The sequence below is a fragment of the Scleropages formosus genome, chromosome 9 (genome assembly GCF_900964775.1).
Source record: "Scleropages formosus chromosome 9, fSclFor1.1, whole genome shotgun sequence".
NCBI lineage: Eukaryota > Metazoa > Chordata > Actinopteri > Osteoglossiformes > Osteoglossidae > Scleropages > Scleropages formosus.
Genome location: NC_041814.1, coordinates 30,389,929 through 30,406,248, shown reverse-complemented (window position 1 = coordinate 30,406,248; position 16,320 = coordinate 30,389,929). Strand labels below are relative to the sequence as shown.

The following is a 16,320-nucleotide window of genomic DNA, read 5'->3' as shown; positions in this document are numbered from 1 at the left end:
GAAGGGCTTCGTGTCCAATCAAGCAGTCCGGAAGTAGTAGCGCCGGAGGTACCTGCGGGTGCCGGGATTTTGTGTTTGAGGAACCGACGTACTGGAGTGAAGTACCGAGCTTTCCCATCTTTTTTGTTTATTTTCGCAATAATTCAATGTAAGTCTTTTTTCTCAGTTGGCGTTATTGCATGTGTAATTCCCGAACGAAAGTTTTAGTTGTCTGTACTTTACGAATCGCACTTCAGTGAGTGAGTGACTTTTTTTTAGTGAAACGAAACCAGCAGAGCCAGAGTGACTTGCGTCGTGGTTCGAAACCAGGTCAGGCGCGACGGAAGACGAACATTTAAGAAATATATGTAGGAAAAAAGAGTTCTTGATACCTCACAGTTACAGACGCGTTGGAAAAGGGCAGTTTGAAGTGCAGTGGTGGTGTCACGTGTGGTAGGACCGAGAGCGACACGAGAGGAGGAGGAGAGAGTCAGTGTCAACAATCAATCAATAATGCGATTCAGTCAATGTAATTTCAACCGGGGTTAGTTAATATAATCATTAATGAGGCAAAAACTGCTCTTTTCCAGCTGTGGGCGAGGCCTTTCGGTGTCCGTGAAAAAGCTTCAGCGTTTCGCTCCACTCGTATTTCGCCTCAGACACAGATACTAGTTGTCATTACATTAGTGCTTAGTTAGTTTATAGAAACAGTTTCAGTTTCACTTTGTCGCTTTGTTCACAACACAGTGCAGTTATTCAATTGGGGCTCAGCCCGCCTGGCTTCTGAGCGACACACAAAGTGAAAGACTTTCACAACTTATTATTGCCATTCTTCACCAAACTCAACTGTCATGATAATTCCCGTCTTGGGGAGCTGGCGAGCGATTCGCAGTTCCTCTCAAATTTAAAGTGAAAGGCTTCAAGGCAAACAGGTGGCTTTAAATGAACATTAATGATTAAAAGAAGCATATTGTGCTGTTTCATCACTTTGAATAAAAATGTTTATGGCTTTTAGTTAAATAAAATGCCACTTTGAATCCACTTTAAACACATACATGACATTACATTAGTGTCTACGGAGTTTAACTGTAGGTTTTAGCATTACCAGTATTTATAACCCTTTTTAAGCATTTTAAGATGTTTTGATGTAATTATTAATTTAATGTTTGGTTTTACATTCTGTTAAATGCAAGTGAATTTTAGTTATTACTTTTTATCTGTCATTTTTAGTGACAGGATGGATTTTTGTTTAATATAATTCTCTAAGTTTCTGTTGGTTTTTTGTATGGATGTATTTATTTTAGTTGCGATATGTAGTAAGTGTTTGGTAGTCATTAGCATTTGGTATCTTTTAAAAGCTTTACTAAAGTATCTACAGAGTATCGAAATTTCTGTTTGTGGAGTATAGAATTGGCATCTATAGAGTATTATTACCTGTAGCGTATACGTAGTGCATGTATAGAGTATTATTAGTGCTCCGATTTCCTCTCGCAGTACAAAGGCATGCCATTCAGGTGAATTGGTGATTCAAAATTGCCCCGTGTGAGAGGGGGAGAGAGATTGCCCTGTGATGGACTCAAGTTCCATCCAGGGTGTACCTAAGACAGGCTCCAGGCCACTAAGATTTGCTACAAATGAATGAATGAATGAAGGTAGGAAGAGTATCTGTGCTCATGCCAACATTGCCTTCCACCTTCCTTCTGCAGGTGGTAACTGACCGTTAAGATGTCGAGTGAGGGCAGCAGCAAGTACTTGTTCTTCATCATTGTGAAAGAGCTTCGGAATTCATGTCTCCCTCAAGGCTCCATATGTTACATTGAAGAGATGCAGTATGTCTCAAAGATAAACAGCGAGGAGCACATGAAGACTTTGGAAGTCAAGAGCATGCGTTACTGGGTGACAGAAAGGACAGTGCAGGTGGATGCCCTGCAACAGCTCACAAAGAAGGAGGCGGAGCTTCTGCAGGCCCTAGACAAGGACAAGGACAGGTTCAAGTGTTTTGAGGACAGGAAAAAGCTGGACTTTGCCTTGAGCCTCTCCAAAGACAGCCCTGTTGAAGTGAATGTGAGAGGGGAGTGGTGTGAGGGTGTGGTCCGTTATATTGGGGGTATCAAAGAGCCAGAAAGGCAACACCCAATTACTGGAATGTTCTTCGGGATTGAACTGATGGTACGTATGTCCCTTCTTCTGTATTTCTCTCCATTACTACATGCAGTGTGTACCTTGTTGTCTAAGTTATTGCACCATGCTTTTACTGTTGCGCATTTGCACTGATCCTTATTTCACCATTTTTGTTCTGTTACAGGAGTGGTTTTAAGTGAAGTCTTTGTAATGCAAATGTGACCTGTAATTGTACAGGTTTTCACTTAGTGTCAGGTAGTACGTCATGTATGTACTGTGCATCTCTCTGCACTTCTAGATTCCACTTCTCTTTTCTTCCCACTCAGGGGAGGCATAAGGGAAAAGGTGGGAGTATTGACAGTTTTGGACTAAAGTTCTTCACCTGTGAGAGGGACTGTGCTGTCTTTGTCCCTTTTACCATGGTCCAAGGTGCGCCCTCCAAAGAGGATTCATATAAAAATGGTATGGTGCCTTTTAATTCCAATTATCATTGAGTGGGTAGATTTTATATACAGTTACTGAGTACAATAGAATTAGTATCAGTAGAAGATATTATCACAGGCTCTCTCCCTTTAATAATGTCTCATACTGTGAGAATTCTGACTTACAAGAACTTGTCATTTGTACCTCTGACTGCTTAAAGGAACCTCTTAGAAGTCTTGAGAATTTTTATCACGGTGAAAAAATGACCATCTCTCATAATAATGAGCCCTGAAACAGAGAAGTTTTTAAATGAAAAGGCAAAGGAAAGCCTTACCTATCAGTGTCATAATATCAGTTTAAAACTGAAGTGATAACTATGCATAGGATTCTCCTGAAAAGAATATCATTAAATTTGATTGTGATCTTATTTATCTGTTAATTCATTGCTAATATTGTGTAAATACCTCTGCCAAGAAGGGTAATGTCATTACAGCAATTACAAAAATTGCCTTGAGAGGTAGTGTTCTAATAATCTTTTTTATACCGTACATAAAAAGCAGCTTCTCAAAGTGTTTTTACCAAACAGAAGAAATTAATATGGGTTACAACTGTAAAACAAAGAAATATACAGTACATTTAGCATATTCTAAAATTACAGGCATGAGGCCAATCCATCTCACACACACACACACACCTGAATGTGCTTTTCACACCAGTTCACCTGAATCACATGTCTTTTGACTGGGAGATGAAACTAGAGTACCTAGACAAAATGACAGTGAATTTGGGGGAGACAAGCAAACTGCATATGGACTGAGCTGGATTCTAACCAAGAGCCCTTGGGAAATGCAGTGTCTGTTATGCTACTGTGCCACCCAATAACAATAGAATAAATTATTATAGGAAAAGTGGAAAATAACATAAATGATCATAGTTAAGAGGACAAAGGAGGATCTAAATAAATGTGTTGGATATAAGTGTTTATGAACATATGGGTCCTAAGTCTGGTTTTAAAGGTGTCCAAAACAGGCAGGTGTTTTGTATGTTCTGTAGAAAAAAATTGATGAAAGTTTTGCAACTCATCAGGACATCATTTATTTTTCCATTTTAAATTAATGCTAATGAAGAGGTCATTTTAAGAGAATTTGCCTTACCAGGATGTCTTCAGGAACAAATTACACTCGTTACGTTAGTATCTGGTGCATATGGTTCCAAATCATACTCAGGAATTTTACTGCAAGATTCAAAGTTCATCCCTTAAAACAAAAAAATTATCCCCTCAGTTACTGGCAGACTAAGAAGGTGGCAGGAGAGATGAGTTGTTACTTTAATTGTTACACTTATCATTTGTTGTAATTTTTAGCTTTAACGGATACAAACTTGCTCGGAGTAGATTTAATAATCCTGATAATATAATGTGTAATGCCCATATTGATTATTGATTTCTGATATCCCTTTGCAGGAGGAGACTTTAACCATGACAACAACATGCTGAGTGACGAAAGCAACACATATTTGTTCTTCATCATTGTGCAGGAGCTTCTGTACTCATTTGACCACCCTCAAGGCTGCATATGTTATATTGAGGAAAATGAATATTTGTCACAGGTGAAGACTGAGAACAGCACGACTTTGTTTGTCAGATGCGTAGATTCCAGGTTGATAAAGTCTGTCGTGAGTGTGGATGCCCTGCAACAGCTCACAAAGAAGGAGGCGGAGCTTCTGCAGACCCTAGACAAGGACAAGGACAGGTTCAAGTGTTTTGAGGACAGGAAAGAGCTGGACTTTGCCTTGAGCCTCTCCAAAGACAGCCCTGTTGAAGTGAATGTGAGAGGGGAGTGGTGTGAGGGTGTGGTCCGCTATATCGGGGGTATCAAAGAGCCAGAAAGGCAACACCCAATTACCGGAATGTTCTTCGGGATTGAACTGATGGTACGTGTGTTGCTCTTCCTGTATTTGTCTCCATTGCTATTTGCAGTATGTACCGCATTATTGAAGTCATTGCTCCTTCACGCTTTTACTGTTGCGCTTTGTACTATGACAGGTTTTATCTTCCGTCAGAAAAGAAAGGAGTGATTTTAAGTGAAGTCTTTGTAATGCAAATGTAACCTGGAATTATACCAGTTTTCACTTAGTGTCAGGTAGTACTTCATGTACATACTGTGTATCTGTGTGCACTTGTAGATTCCACATCTCTTTTTTTCCACTCAGGGGAGGCATAAGGGAAAAGGTGGAAGTAATGACAATTTTGGACCAAATAAGTTGTTCACCTGTGAGCGGGACTGCGCTGTCTTTGTCCCTTTTACCATGGTCCGAGGTCTGCCCTCCAAACTGAATTTAGGTAAAAAATGGTACCGTTTGGTTTAATGTCAATAAACATGTAAAAAGATTTTATCATTTGTTGAGCTCTTTGCTCACAGTAACTTAAATTAGGTTCATACACTGAGCATCTTAAAATTATGAACCCGTTTAACAGCTGTGTAAATTTTGCTATATCAGTTCGTGGTAAGTACCGTAATTGAGGTGCTACATCAGCAGGTATGAACTGAACCCGAGTCTTTTGATTGGAACATGACAACTCCAACTATTATACAACCGGTGTAGACCTAATGCTGCTGTTTTCATTGTGTGCAATGTTCACGTTCATTATTGATCGCCGCTGTTGCTTTGCAGGTAGTAAATGTGAGCAAAACAAGTTGAGTGACCAGAGCAGCCAGTATTTGTTCTTCATCGTCGTGAAGGAGCCTCTGCACTCATGTGACACCCCTCAAGGCTGCATATGTTGTGTTCAGAAGGAGGAGTATGCTTCAAAGCTGAATTCCAAGAACATGACGAGTTTGGTAGTCACATGCATGAACTCCAAGTTATTGCCGAAGGTCATGAGTGTGGATGCACTGCAAGAGATCACAAAGGAGGAGGCGGAGCTTCTGCAGGCCCTAGACAAAGACAAGGACAGGTTTAAGTGTTTTGAAGACAGGAAAGAGCTGGACTTTGCCTTGAGCCTTTCCGAAGACAGCCCTGTTGAAGTGGATGTGAATGGGGAATGGTGCGAGGGCATGGTCCGCTATGCTGGGGGCATCACAGAGCTAGATAGGCAACACCCAATTACCGGAATGTTCTTCGGGATTGAACTGAAGGTCTGTGTGTGTTCTACTCTCTGTGTGTATACAGGTGATTCCTGTTGTGTCACTCTTCACACCTTCATTCTGCAGACATGTTGCTAGACCGGTAAATGGACACGTATAACTTTTGATTTGAAGTTAAAAGTTAATAATTCTTTCATGAATATATGTGGTGTTGTTTGAAGAGCTCCTGGGCAGAACAAGAGTGTGTGGTGCCTTAATTCAACTCAGTGCTTAACAGTTCATGTCGGGAGTTCTTGAGTGTCAGTGATCAATAAGAAAATGAGGAGTGTTGCACATTATCAGATGAATCGGTCAACATTCAGCACCAAATAAAAGTTTGTGACATTTTAAAATTTTCTGTTATTTCAAGATAGCTTTAATTTGAACATATTGATGAGTTATGTTAATACAATAACTTATAAACCATATAAGTTAATACAATATTTGAAGTCTTGCAAAGTATTTTTTTTAATTTTGATAGCTGTATCAGAGATTTCTGTAGAACATTTCATTATTATGCTTTTATTCATTGTGACTTAGTGGTAACTGGAGCTATGAACGAGATGAGTTATTGCAAAACTTCTTCAGTTCGTTTTGTTGTTGGGTAGCAGGGAGCGTCTACACATGTGTTAGGGAGAGGAGCTACAACTTGTGCCTTTCCTCTCCTTTTCTTTTTCCTCTCACTCAGGAGAAGCATAAGGGAAAAGGCCAAACTGATGGTACTTACAGAGGGAAGAAGTACTTCGCCTGTGGCAGGGACTGCGGTGTCTTCGTCCCTTTTACCAGGCTTCGAGATTCGGCTCCCAAACCTCTGGACCCCCTGCTGCCGTGGAAAGGAGTATCGGGGTACCAAGAAGAGCCACTGGTCGTTGGAGAGAGGGTCACTTTCTTTACTGACGATGACCGAGGCCGACATGGTATAGTGATGGGCCTGGAGAAGAAGCAGGGCATGGTCTATGTGCTCGTGTCCACGGTGAGTTGTGATTGGCTGAGAGCAGCCCGTGCTGTCTTGATTGACAGTCTCCCGCCTGTTCTCCCCTTATCTTTGTGCTGTAAATGCTGTACAAGTGATACTTGGTGTGTTAAAGCAAAGGCCTCTGAAACATCACTGGGAGCCAGAGAGCTGTCTGCTGGGGCACCTCTGAGGGATACTGGGAAAATTTAGTAAACTCTCACCTTCGAAAATTGGAAAATGGAAAAATTGTCACAGCTACCAGGTTACTCAGTGTCCAGTCTTCTACTGTTGATGCTCTTCTGCGGTGTAATCATTATTGAAAAATCTCTTTGGAAATCTTAATGCTCAATTCTTATTTACATTTATTCATTCAGCTGATTTAAAATAATTATTTACCCATTCATACAGCAGGGAATTTTTTTTTTTTTTAAACTGGATCAATTTAGGGTAAGTACCTCCAAGGTACTACAGCCAGAGGTGAAATTTGAACCTGCGACCTTCTGTGTAATGGCATTTGTGCCAAGAGTGTTTATTTTAAATAGTCAATGAATTTTACTTTTTTTCCTTAGGATCACTTATTATTCTTCAGACACACGTATGAGAGAAGAAAAAAAAAAATGAAAATGTGACAAACAATATACTGGAAAATTCCTTCATTCCAAGATTTTCACACCAGGACCCTTTTACATTCAGCCAACATTTTGTCATAACGTTTTACATCATGTGTCACAGTTTACATACAGGTGACATATTTGAGTGACCATTAAAAATTGCTGGATAATGTGGGAATTTGGCTCATCTATTTTATAGCAGAAGCAATAACATGAGGGGCAGAGACTTTGAAAAACATTGAGAGAATTTTTCACTGGTGCCCAACTGTATATTTAGGTTGTTCTTAAAGTTTTGGACCCTTAATAATGTACTTCTCATTTACTGACTAGTAACTATAGTCGCCGCAAACAATACAACTGTTACAATTACCGTTAATTTCAATATTGATATCTGCCACAGTACAGCCGCTGTGTGGAGCAGCGTTGGCTGTGAGCACCGGTACTAAATGAGTACTAAAGGCAAGGCAGTGTAGTATTTGCATGTTGCTGCCAAGCTGTTGGAGGTGGAGCAGAACAGGGAGTGATGGTGTGTCTTCCTCCTTTAGGACACGCACGAGAAGGGGGAGGACGGGAGTCCCCTGAGCATCCCTCTGCAGTGTGTCATTAAGGAGGAGCTGCTCTCTCCAGGTGGGATCTTTTCTTCTGCTGCTTCCACTTTGGAGCATGTACATTTTCCTCTTTCCATTATCTATTCTCTCATCCAAACAGGGACTAGAAGTTTGTTTGTAACTCATTTTGTTTGTAATTCAAGTCAGATTCAAATGTGCCATCAAGTCCCAGTCAATAAGAGCTCAGTACTGCAGGCCTCCTTCACTTTTTATTTACGGGTTCTGTAGAAGCCTTGGATATAGCTATAATTAATATAAAATACTCTAAGACCTGTTATTGAATATTTCTACTCAACTTTGATGCAACCTTGAAATTAATTTAAATTGACTGAAAGGAAAAAAAATTGTCATCGCCACAAATTTCTTTTTGATGCGAACTGCAGAGCAATGAGTCATTCATCCCATGAACAGGTGCAGTGTTCCTTTTCTTGTTCCTCATCACCACACTCATACACACACCAGAAAGGAGCTGTAAACACTGTGGGAATGAGTTTAATTCAGGTGGTCCCACGCTCCGCTTCTGTTTGGGTGCTCTCTATTGCCACTCAGTGGGTAAAGCAGGCTGAGTTTGCTGTGCGACAGGCAGAAAGTTTAGAACGCAGATGAGAAAATATAGTTAAAATCAGTCTTCAAAAATAACTTGAATGTTTACAACATGAGGAGTGGTAAGGCTGCTTCTGTTGTACCCTTGAGGAAAAAGTTACTTAAACAGATATCCAGCTGTGTAAGTGGCAGGAAGTGTCCAGTGACAGGTGTGTGTGTGTGTGTGTGTGTGTGTGTCAGACCGACTGGAACCATGTATGACCCCAAACGTAGAGGATGTCACCTTCAGCCTGGGCTCCATGGTGGAGGTGAAGCTGTTTGAGGGCAGAACCGCGTACGGCACCATACGCTGGATCGGCACGTTGCCGGGCTACGACGGAATCAGGGCCGGTTTGGAGCTGGTAGGGCAACTCAAGGGCACACCCTACCGTCAGCTGCTGCGAACACTAACTACTTGGTTGACTCTGATGGTTGCAGTCCTCTCTTTTGTGTGTAACTCAGACTAGCGACAGGGTTTTAAAAGTTTCCCCCACGCTCATCTTGCTGCGTCTCTGCACAGGAGGAGGACATAGGAGTGAGTGACGGCACTTTTAAGAACAAGCGCTTTTTCCAGTGTCCCTACAAGAGAGGCCTGTTCGTCAGGCTGGCTTCCTGTCGCAAAGATACACGCTTCCTGTCTGCAGCGCCGCCGGACGCAGCGGTCTCGGAGAGAAACGGAGGTGAAAATTCACACCATCACTGTTGTCACGGGCGGGACTGAAATGATGTGATTGTTGCAAACCCAAAATTTTGGGCAGTCATTGAGGAAATCTGTAGAGACAGTCCTCGATTTACGACAGGTTCTGTTCCGCTGCAAGTCGACTGTTGAAAATGAACCACACAAATATGTCAGCAGTGAACAAGCATCGTGGTCGTGGTGGCAACAGGGAGAGAAAAGAGGCCCAGCTGCTCCTGTCCCCTGCAACTTCCTCCAGCTCAACCTAGGGATCCCCAGTCGTTCCCAGGCCAACTGTGAGATATAATCCCTCCAGCAGGTCCTGGGCCGACTTCGGGGCCTCATCCCAGTTGGCCGTGCCTGGTATACCTCCAAAGGGAGGTGCCCAGGAAGTATCCTTATCAGATGCCCAAACCACCTCAACTGGCTCCTCTCGATGTGGAGGAGTAGAGGCTCTACTCTGAGTTCCTCCCAGATGTCCGAACTCCCCACCCTGTCATGGAGAGTGAGTCCCAACACCCTGCGGAGAAAACTCATTTCAGCCACTTGTATCCGCAATCTCAACTTTGGGTAGTGACCAAAAGAATTATGACCAAAGGTGAGGGTAAGGACGTAGATCGACCGGTAAATGGATAGCTTTGCCTTATGGCTCAGCTCCCCCTTCACCACTACAGTCCGGTACACCGACTGCATTACTGCTGCCGATCTCGCCCTCCTTTCTCCCCTCACTCGTGAGCAAGACCCCAAGATACTTAAACTCCTCCACCTGGGGCAAACTCCCTGCTGCCACCACAACCCTACTAGGACAAGCAGGAAGGAAAATGGATGGATAATTAAGCATAGATACTATGCTGTATACTAGATCTTTGTTACATTTTTCACTAATTTCAAACATTATTCATATTGAAATGCAGGATATTGTAAACAATAGAGTAAAGTGTCATTGTAATAAAGATGCGTCGGCACAGGTAAGGAAGTGTCTCAAAAGGGGTATTTATTCAGGGTCACGTGGGGAAGGAGACGGGGGAACGGGGACAGGGATTGGGTTGATCATGGGGAAGCTTCGTGCGTGGGGTTTCGATCGGGGTCGGTGTCATAATCGGGGACGTGGACATCTCAGGGCACTCTCTCTCATTGGCCATTGGCTCCTCCGTCTCGCTCTCCCTGTCACGGGCGGGTCCGGGGGAAGAAACAGAGGTTGTGATAAACTCCAGCTGTTGCTGGCCCATCCCTGGCTCCGCCCCCTCTTCCGATGGCCCCGGCGTGCTACAGTCATGTTTTCGCGTACAGGTGCGGTGGTCATCCTTAGACGTTATGAGCAGACATGAGGACTTGTAGTAATGTAACGATATTATAACGTCTCTGAGATAAGCGTGTGCTGAATGAATACATGTAAATGAGTAATCCCTCAGTTGCCGCTGGTCGTACTTTTCGAGCCCGAATGTAAGTGCGTTCGATGCTGTGTGTGTTTGCGCAGACAGAGGAGCGGACGAACTCGTGCCGGGAAGAGTGGCTCCGCTCACGTCGGACAAAGTGCTCAAGATGCTCATGGGCGACATGAAGGGAATCCAGGGACACTGCAACTCCTGCTACATGGATTCTGCTCTCTTCAGGTCCGGCCACCGGGCTCTCTTGTTGGAGCCCACCGCTGTATTTTGGTAGCGGACCAGGGTGCGAGAGATGTGTGACTGCTCCTCTGCTCTGTCCCTGTCCTCCCTCCTCCCACAGCCTGTTCTCCTGCTCTTCTGTGCTGGACTCGCTGCTCTTCATGTCTGTGCCCCAGGAAGACGCCCAGATCCAGAACATCCTGCTCCAGGAAATCGTGAACCCCCTGCGAACGTGAGTTTATCGAATTGGGGGGGGTTGGTCTGCTTCAGTTTTAAAGGGACCGCTGAGATAAGTCTTGCTTCTGTTTACATTCATTCATGTAGCTGATGCTTCTCTCCAAAGTGACTTACACTGTTAAGCTACTTACAATTATTTGCCCATTTACACAGCTGGGTAATATTTACTCCAGCAATTAAGGTAAGAACCTTACTCAAGGGTACTACAGATGGAGGTCGGAATTGAACCTGCAGCAGCTCTAACCACTACGTTACCAGCTGTCCCTAGAAGTGCAGCTGTTCTTGACTTTTGTGCCATTTTCATGTGGGGTTTGTTTTCACACCGTTGTGTGTGTGTGTGTGTGTGTGTGTGTGTGTTTGTTTGTTTTTGTAGTAAGGGCTTCGTATCGGAGAAAAGTATGATGAAACTGCGCAAGAAGTTGCAGAGCAGCGGACACTGCCCCACCTTCACCACAGATGAGAAAGGTAGGAGAGGAGTCTTCTGGACAATCTAGTCCTGTCCTCTGGGTCAGACTGCCTCAACTGTCCATTCCCCCCCTCCCCGCTGAGGGCTTTCGAGCCAGTGTTCACGTGGTGCTGCTTCTTGAACAGATCCCGAGGAGTTCCTCACCCTTCTTATGAGTGACATCCTTCGCCTGGAGCCGCTGCTTAAGCTGTAAGGTTCCGTTTTCTCCAGTTTCCCAATTAAAACTACTTAATGAGTTTGGAATTTCTCACAAATGTCACATGTAAGTTTCACAATAATCTTATGATTAGTGTTGTGTATCAGTAGCATTATGTTTGAAAGGGGCTCCACAGTTAGCTAAGTGCTGCCTTCTTGCGTTGTGTGTGTTTAGTATGCATTGATGCAGCTGTTCCCCTTAGTGGTTAGAAATAGTCACTACCAGTATCGCAGTGGTGGCCCGACACCCCCCCACCCCCCTTAGAGGACTTTTCCAGAGTGTATAAACAAATCATCCTCTGCTAGGGCACAGATCTGACAGGTCTGCAGCACCATGCCTGGCCCTTTTCCATAGTCAGACGAGCGCAGGGACCCCACGCAGCTGCAAATCTCGTTTTAGCGCCAAGAACAGAGCTGCTGTTCAGTCGTTACACTCATTCGAAGTGGAGGTATGGTGTGTTTCACAAGCACCGCACTGCGTCTCGCAGGTCAACGGGCAAGAAAGTGCAGGAGAGCTACTACTATCAGATTTTCCTGGACCAAAATCACAGCCTGGTGCTGCCCACGGTGCGGCAGCTGCTGGAGCACTCCTTCTGGAGCAACTCGCTCAGGTTGGCTGAGGTAAACACTCATGTATTGTACAGCAGCCCCAAGGGTTTGAACTAACAACCTGCGAATTATGAGTGTCTGTCAGTTAAGGTGCAGTGTGGTGTGTACAGTTCTGACCGGCAGCTGCCACCACAGTGCGTGTCACTCTAACCCCCTCCCCCATTTGCCAGGTTCCGGCCTGTCTCATCCTGCAGATGCCCCGGTTCGGGAAAACGTTCAAGATGTTTAATAAAATTATTCCAACGCTTGAGCTGGACATCAGTGACCTCCTGTTGGACAGTGAGTTACCGTGGTTGATCACAAACGTGGAAGCGACACATCCCTGTTTCAGTTGGTGCGCCATAGATCTCTGGAACCAGACAACGTTCATCTGGTTCTCTCTTTAGACACATAAAATATAAATCTCTCTCATTCGTGATAAAGTAAACACCTTATGTACCATGAGTTCCTTTCCTGTGTACGGCCTGCAGTGCTTTGTAAACGGGGAAGTTTATTCCTGTGCTCTGTGTGTGTTTGTGTTTCAGATCCTCAGGAGTGTATACTGTGTGGCCAGCTGGCAGAACTGGAGTGTAACAACTGCTTTGTGGACGACACCTTCGGGAACACGGGCTTCAAACAGCTGTGTGGCAAATGTTCACTCCAGGTGAGTGAGGCTGCGTTCCTTTCGCACCTCCTTCCTAACGCCGGTCCTTGTGGTGCGAGTGTTTCTGCTGTTCAACCTCTGACAGGACAGGTCCCGTTGTTATGTTTTACTGGCGGCTCAAGAATACGATGGGGGATCCTTCCTCTGCAGGTACACAGCCACCCCAAGAGAAGTTCCCACAAGCCCAGTCATCTCCGCATCCCTGACGGCTTCCGCCCGTCGGCCATCCCTCCCAAGGAGAAGCTCCAGTTGTTTGCGGTGCTCTGCATAGAGACGAGTCACTATGTCTCCTTCGTCAGACACGGCCGCTGCCCGGAGGACTGGGTCTTCTTTGACAGCATGGCAGACAGGCAGGGTGAGTGTCCGTGTCCGTCTGCTTGTGGGTATAACCCTTTTCACATTCTGAGGCATCAGTGTTCCCTCCCCATGTTCTATTCTGTTTTGCTGTATTAAACACTTTGTACCACAAGTCTATTTTCAGAAAAATACTGCAAATTCTTGAAATAAACAAATTTTGGCATCAGGTTCCACGCAGTGAATATTGCACTGCCTTTAGGATCCAATGCTTTTTAGAATGTTCTGGCGATTTGTAGAATGTTTCAATGTTTTCGCTGTAAAGTACCAAACTAAAACTGATGCTCCAGAAGCACTAGTGATATTTTTGTAATCGGGAAACGTCAACTAATCGAAATCGGCACAGAAATGGACATAAGAACTTATAACACAAGGCAACTACGTTTTTCTAAGAACATGATCTGAGAATTACTGTAAAAATGTTCGGCGCTTTCTAAATTTTACACTTCATTGCCTTGCCCTCGTGAGAAAGTAGTCCATGAACTCTTCTGTGGACACAGAGTTGCTCAGACAATGAAAGCACACTGAACAACACTTGGGCAGCAGACCAGCAAGAAGTTGTTGTTGACTTCAGAAGAACTGGGTCCAAATGTACTGCTGGCGATGGGCTGAATTTGTTCACCTTTTGTCCCCTGCCTGATTGCCACCACCTTCTTTCCCCGTCACAGGTGACCAGGATGGATACAACATCCCTCGCGTCCAGGCTTGTCCCGAAGTGGCGCGCTACCTGGAGATGCCGCTGGGGGAGCTGGCAGCCCTGAACCCACGGGACATGGAGGGCGTGGCCAAGCGCCTCTTCTGCGATGCCTACATGTACCTGTATGAGAGTCCGCGGATGGGGCTGTACCACTGAGGGAGCGCTCTGCCAATCGATGTCAAGCTTGGACGTCATGGTCGGTGGTGATGCACCACCCCTGCGCTCGGGGCCTGGTGTCCAGCTTCCCCTGGATGCCCAAGGACAAGCAGCCTTTAGCATTTACCTTGCTGCGGGGTTCAGATGCCTCTGCTTTAGCGGTGTATCATATATCAATATTTCTTGTAAGTGATCTCTGTCACAGCCTTTTTCATGACAACTATTGAAATGTAAAGTAATTGAACAACTAATAAGCAGGAGGAGGAGGAAAATGAGACGTTTGTCCAAGGCTTCTCCTGCTGGACTGTACACTTTTTTTAATGTCAAACACTTCCTGAGGGACAGTGGGGATTTTTAGTCCTGGACTGCTCAGAACTTACCTAGTCGGTAAGTGTGTGTACCCGTGCTGTTCTGAGTGCCTGTTGAACCCTCGCTCTTGTAGCCTGGGGGGGTTTTCCTTTGGCAAAAGGGACCAAACTGATTGCGTCCCCTGTTGCCGTTTGCACTTTCTACTCTGTTGCCTGCTGTGGACGTCCAGACGACGCTGCAATGACTGCCTCAGCCTCACGGTGGCGCCCACAGTCAATGTACCTGTAGCCCGCTTTGCGCTCAAGGGCCGCGCTGGGTTTACTACGGTAACAGCGTGTGGATGTGTGTCTGTCCTTGATGGAAATAATTTAAAAAAAAGACAGTCGCTGTCTGGGATTCAGAGGATAAGATGACAATAAACGGATGTTTGTAACAAAAAACGTCAATGTAAAGCTGATACTTTCTATTGAATCCTCCTCAACTTTTATTAATGCACTTTGTAGAGCTGCAGGGTTTCATATGTAAGAGCACACGAATACACACCTGTTCCAGTGTGTGGAGCAGCAACTGAGTAAATGATTGCTGTCCAAACTGTCTCGTGTCTTATTTTGTTTGCTAAGAGATTCACCCGTGCAGTGCAGCTATCTTTAAGGAGGAAATTTGAAAATGTAGTTCTTTCTAAAGCCTGCTGTGGGTCTCCTAGTGCTTAGGGCATCGCTCTGAAACGCATGCACTTGGGTTCGAATTCTGCCATGCTGTAGTGCCCTTGATCAAGGTACTTACCCTGACTTAATGCAGTAAAAATGACCCAGCTGTAGAAATGAAGTTACTGTAAGAACCTCTGTGCTCCAAAGCAGCGCTATTTTTTGCACTTTACAGTAATTAACAGTAAGAATAGTAGTAGTAATATGAGTGATATGACTTTCCTGGCGGTGCTCTTAGGCTCCATTGTCCCCCATTCCCCCCCCTTGTGGTCGCTGTGGTCCAGGACCGGTGGAGCGGCTGGGGTGATGCAACTGTGTTTGCTGCTGTTGCCCTCAACTAATGTAAATAATTTAGACACTGGCAGCAAGATGAGGTTCCTAGACATGCCACAAAGGCTTCTGGGAAGTTTGGTGACTTGTTGCAGAGATTTTACATGTTTGACTGCCTCGTCATCATAGTTACTGTTGATGTGTCCGACTGGCGTGTTTTGTACAGTATGAGTCCAGGCCTGTTGTCTGCTGCCCGTCACTCTCCATCACTGTCCACTTGGCTGGTAGGGAAAAGAAAAAACATCCTGCTGGTGCAGGTTCTTCAGGAGATGCTGAACGGGTAGGATATTTCTTCATACCTGTCCTCAGAAACTACCCTGGACTACAGACCCCGAGTTTTCCTTTTTGGTTCTTCTGTCAGAGCCGTTATCTTTCTGAGGGGCTTTGTACAGCTGGGTAGTTTTTATAGGAGTAATTTAGGCTAAGAAACCTTGCTTAAGGGTGCTAGAGCCAAAGGTGGGATTGGAACCTGCACCCTTTGGATCCAAAAGCAACAGCCTTCTGCACTGCACTGGCGGCTGTTCCCGTCTGTCACCTCGGTCTTCTCAAAATCAGTAGTGGGGGAGAAGAGCAGAACTGTGGGTATTTTCAGACAAGTCCAGGTTCTTTGGAGTTTCAGTAATGAGACACAAATCTGTTCAATTTTAAGTTAAGTGCTTTATTACAGATTAATGCTGAGCTCACCACCCATTACTCCTCGTACTCAGTCGCTTGCACCCGGGGCCTGTCCGCACTCCCGTAGAGCAGATCCTCCACCGAGGAGCTCAGTATTCCAGAAATTTCCACAGCACCCAAAGAAAAGGCCCAGTCTCAGGAATGGCTGAGTTCTTGTTAGAAGAGTAGTTTGTTTGAAACCTGCACAGGTAAAAATACGGTGGAAATGAGAGGAATGAGTGCTGTGCAGTGAATACATAGAAAGATTAAAGCACAATG

The 16,320-nt window shown here is 44.8% G+C and overlaps 1 protein-coding gene across 1 annotated transcript; it reads left to right on the top strand.

Moving 5' to 3' along the window:
• The first annotated feature begins 59 nt into the window (after nucleotides 1-59).
• cyldl (cylindromatosis (turban tumor syndrome), like) lies at nucleotides 60-14,793 on the top strand. Its single transcript, XM_018740796.2, has 19 exons — nucleotides 60-148; nucleotides 1,686-2,148; nucleotides 2,427-2,562; nucleotides 3,986-4,455; nucleotides 4,735-4,864; nucleotides 5,197-5,660; nucleotides 6,337-6,621; nucleotides 7,760-7,841; nucleotides 8,606-8,766; nucleotides 8,925-9,084; nucleotides 10,558-10,693; nucleotides 10,809-10,919; nucleotides 11,298-11,389; nucleotides 11,516-11,579; nucleotides 12,074-12,206; nucleotides 12,365-12,473; nucleotides 12,719-12,837; nucleotides 12,988-13,192; nucleotides 13,860-14,793. The coding sequence occupies exons 2-19, from the start codon at nucleotides 1,705-1,707 to the stop codon at nucleotides 14,042-14,044; spliced, it is 3,486 nt and encodes a 1,161-aa protein (XP_018596312.2). The 5' UTR covers nucleotides 60-148; nucleotides 1,686-1,704; the 3' UTR covers nucleotides 14,045-14,793.
• The last annotated feature ends 1,527 nt before the right edge of the window (nucleotides 14,794-16,320 follow it).

Bases quoted from the DNA above. Each gene is read 5' to 3' on its own strand.
- cyldl (XM_018740796.2), top strand. From the start codon at position 1,705: ATGTCGAGTGAGGGCAGCAGCAAGTACTTGTTCTTCATCATTGTGAAA. The intron at 7,842-8,605 runs GTGGGATCTTTT...TGTGTGTGTCAG, and splicing joins GGAGGAGCTGCTCTCTCCAG to ACCGACTGGAACCATGTATG. The intron at 12,207-12,364 runs GTAAACACTCAT...CCCATTTGCCAG, and splicing joins ACTCGCTCAGGTTGGCTGAG to GTTCCGGCCTGTCTCATCCT.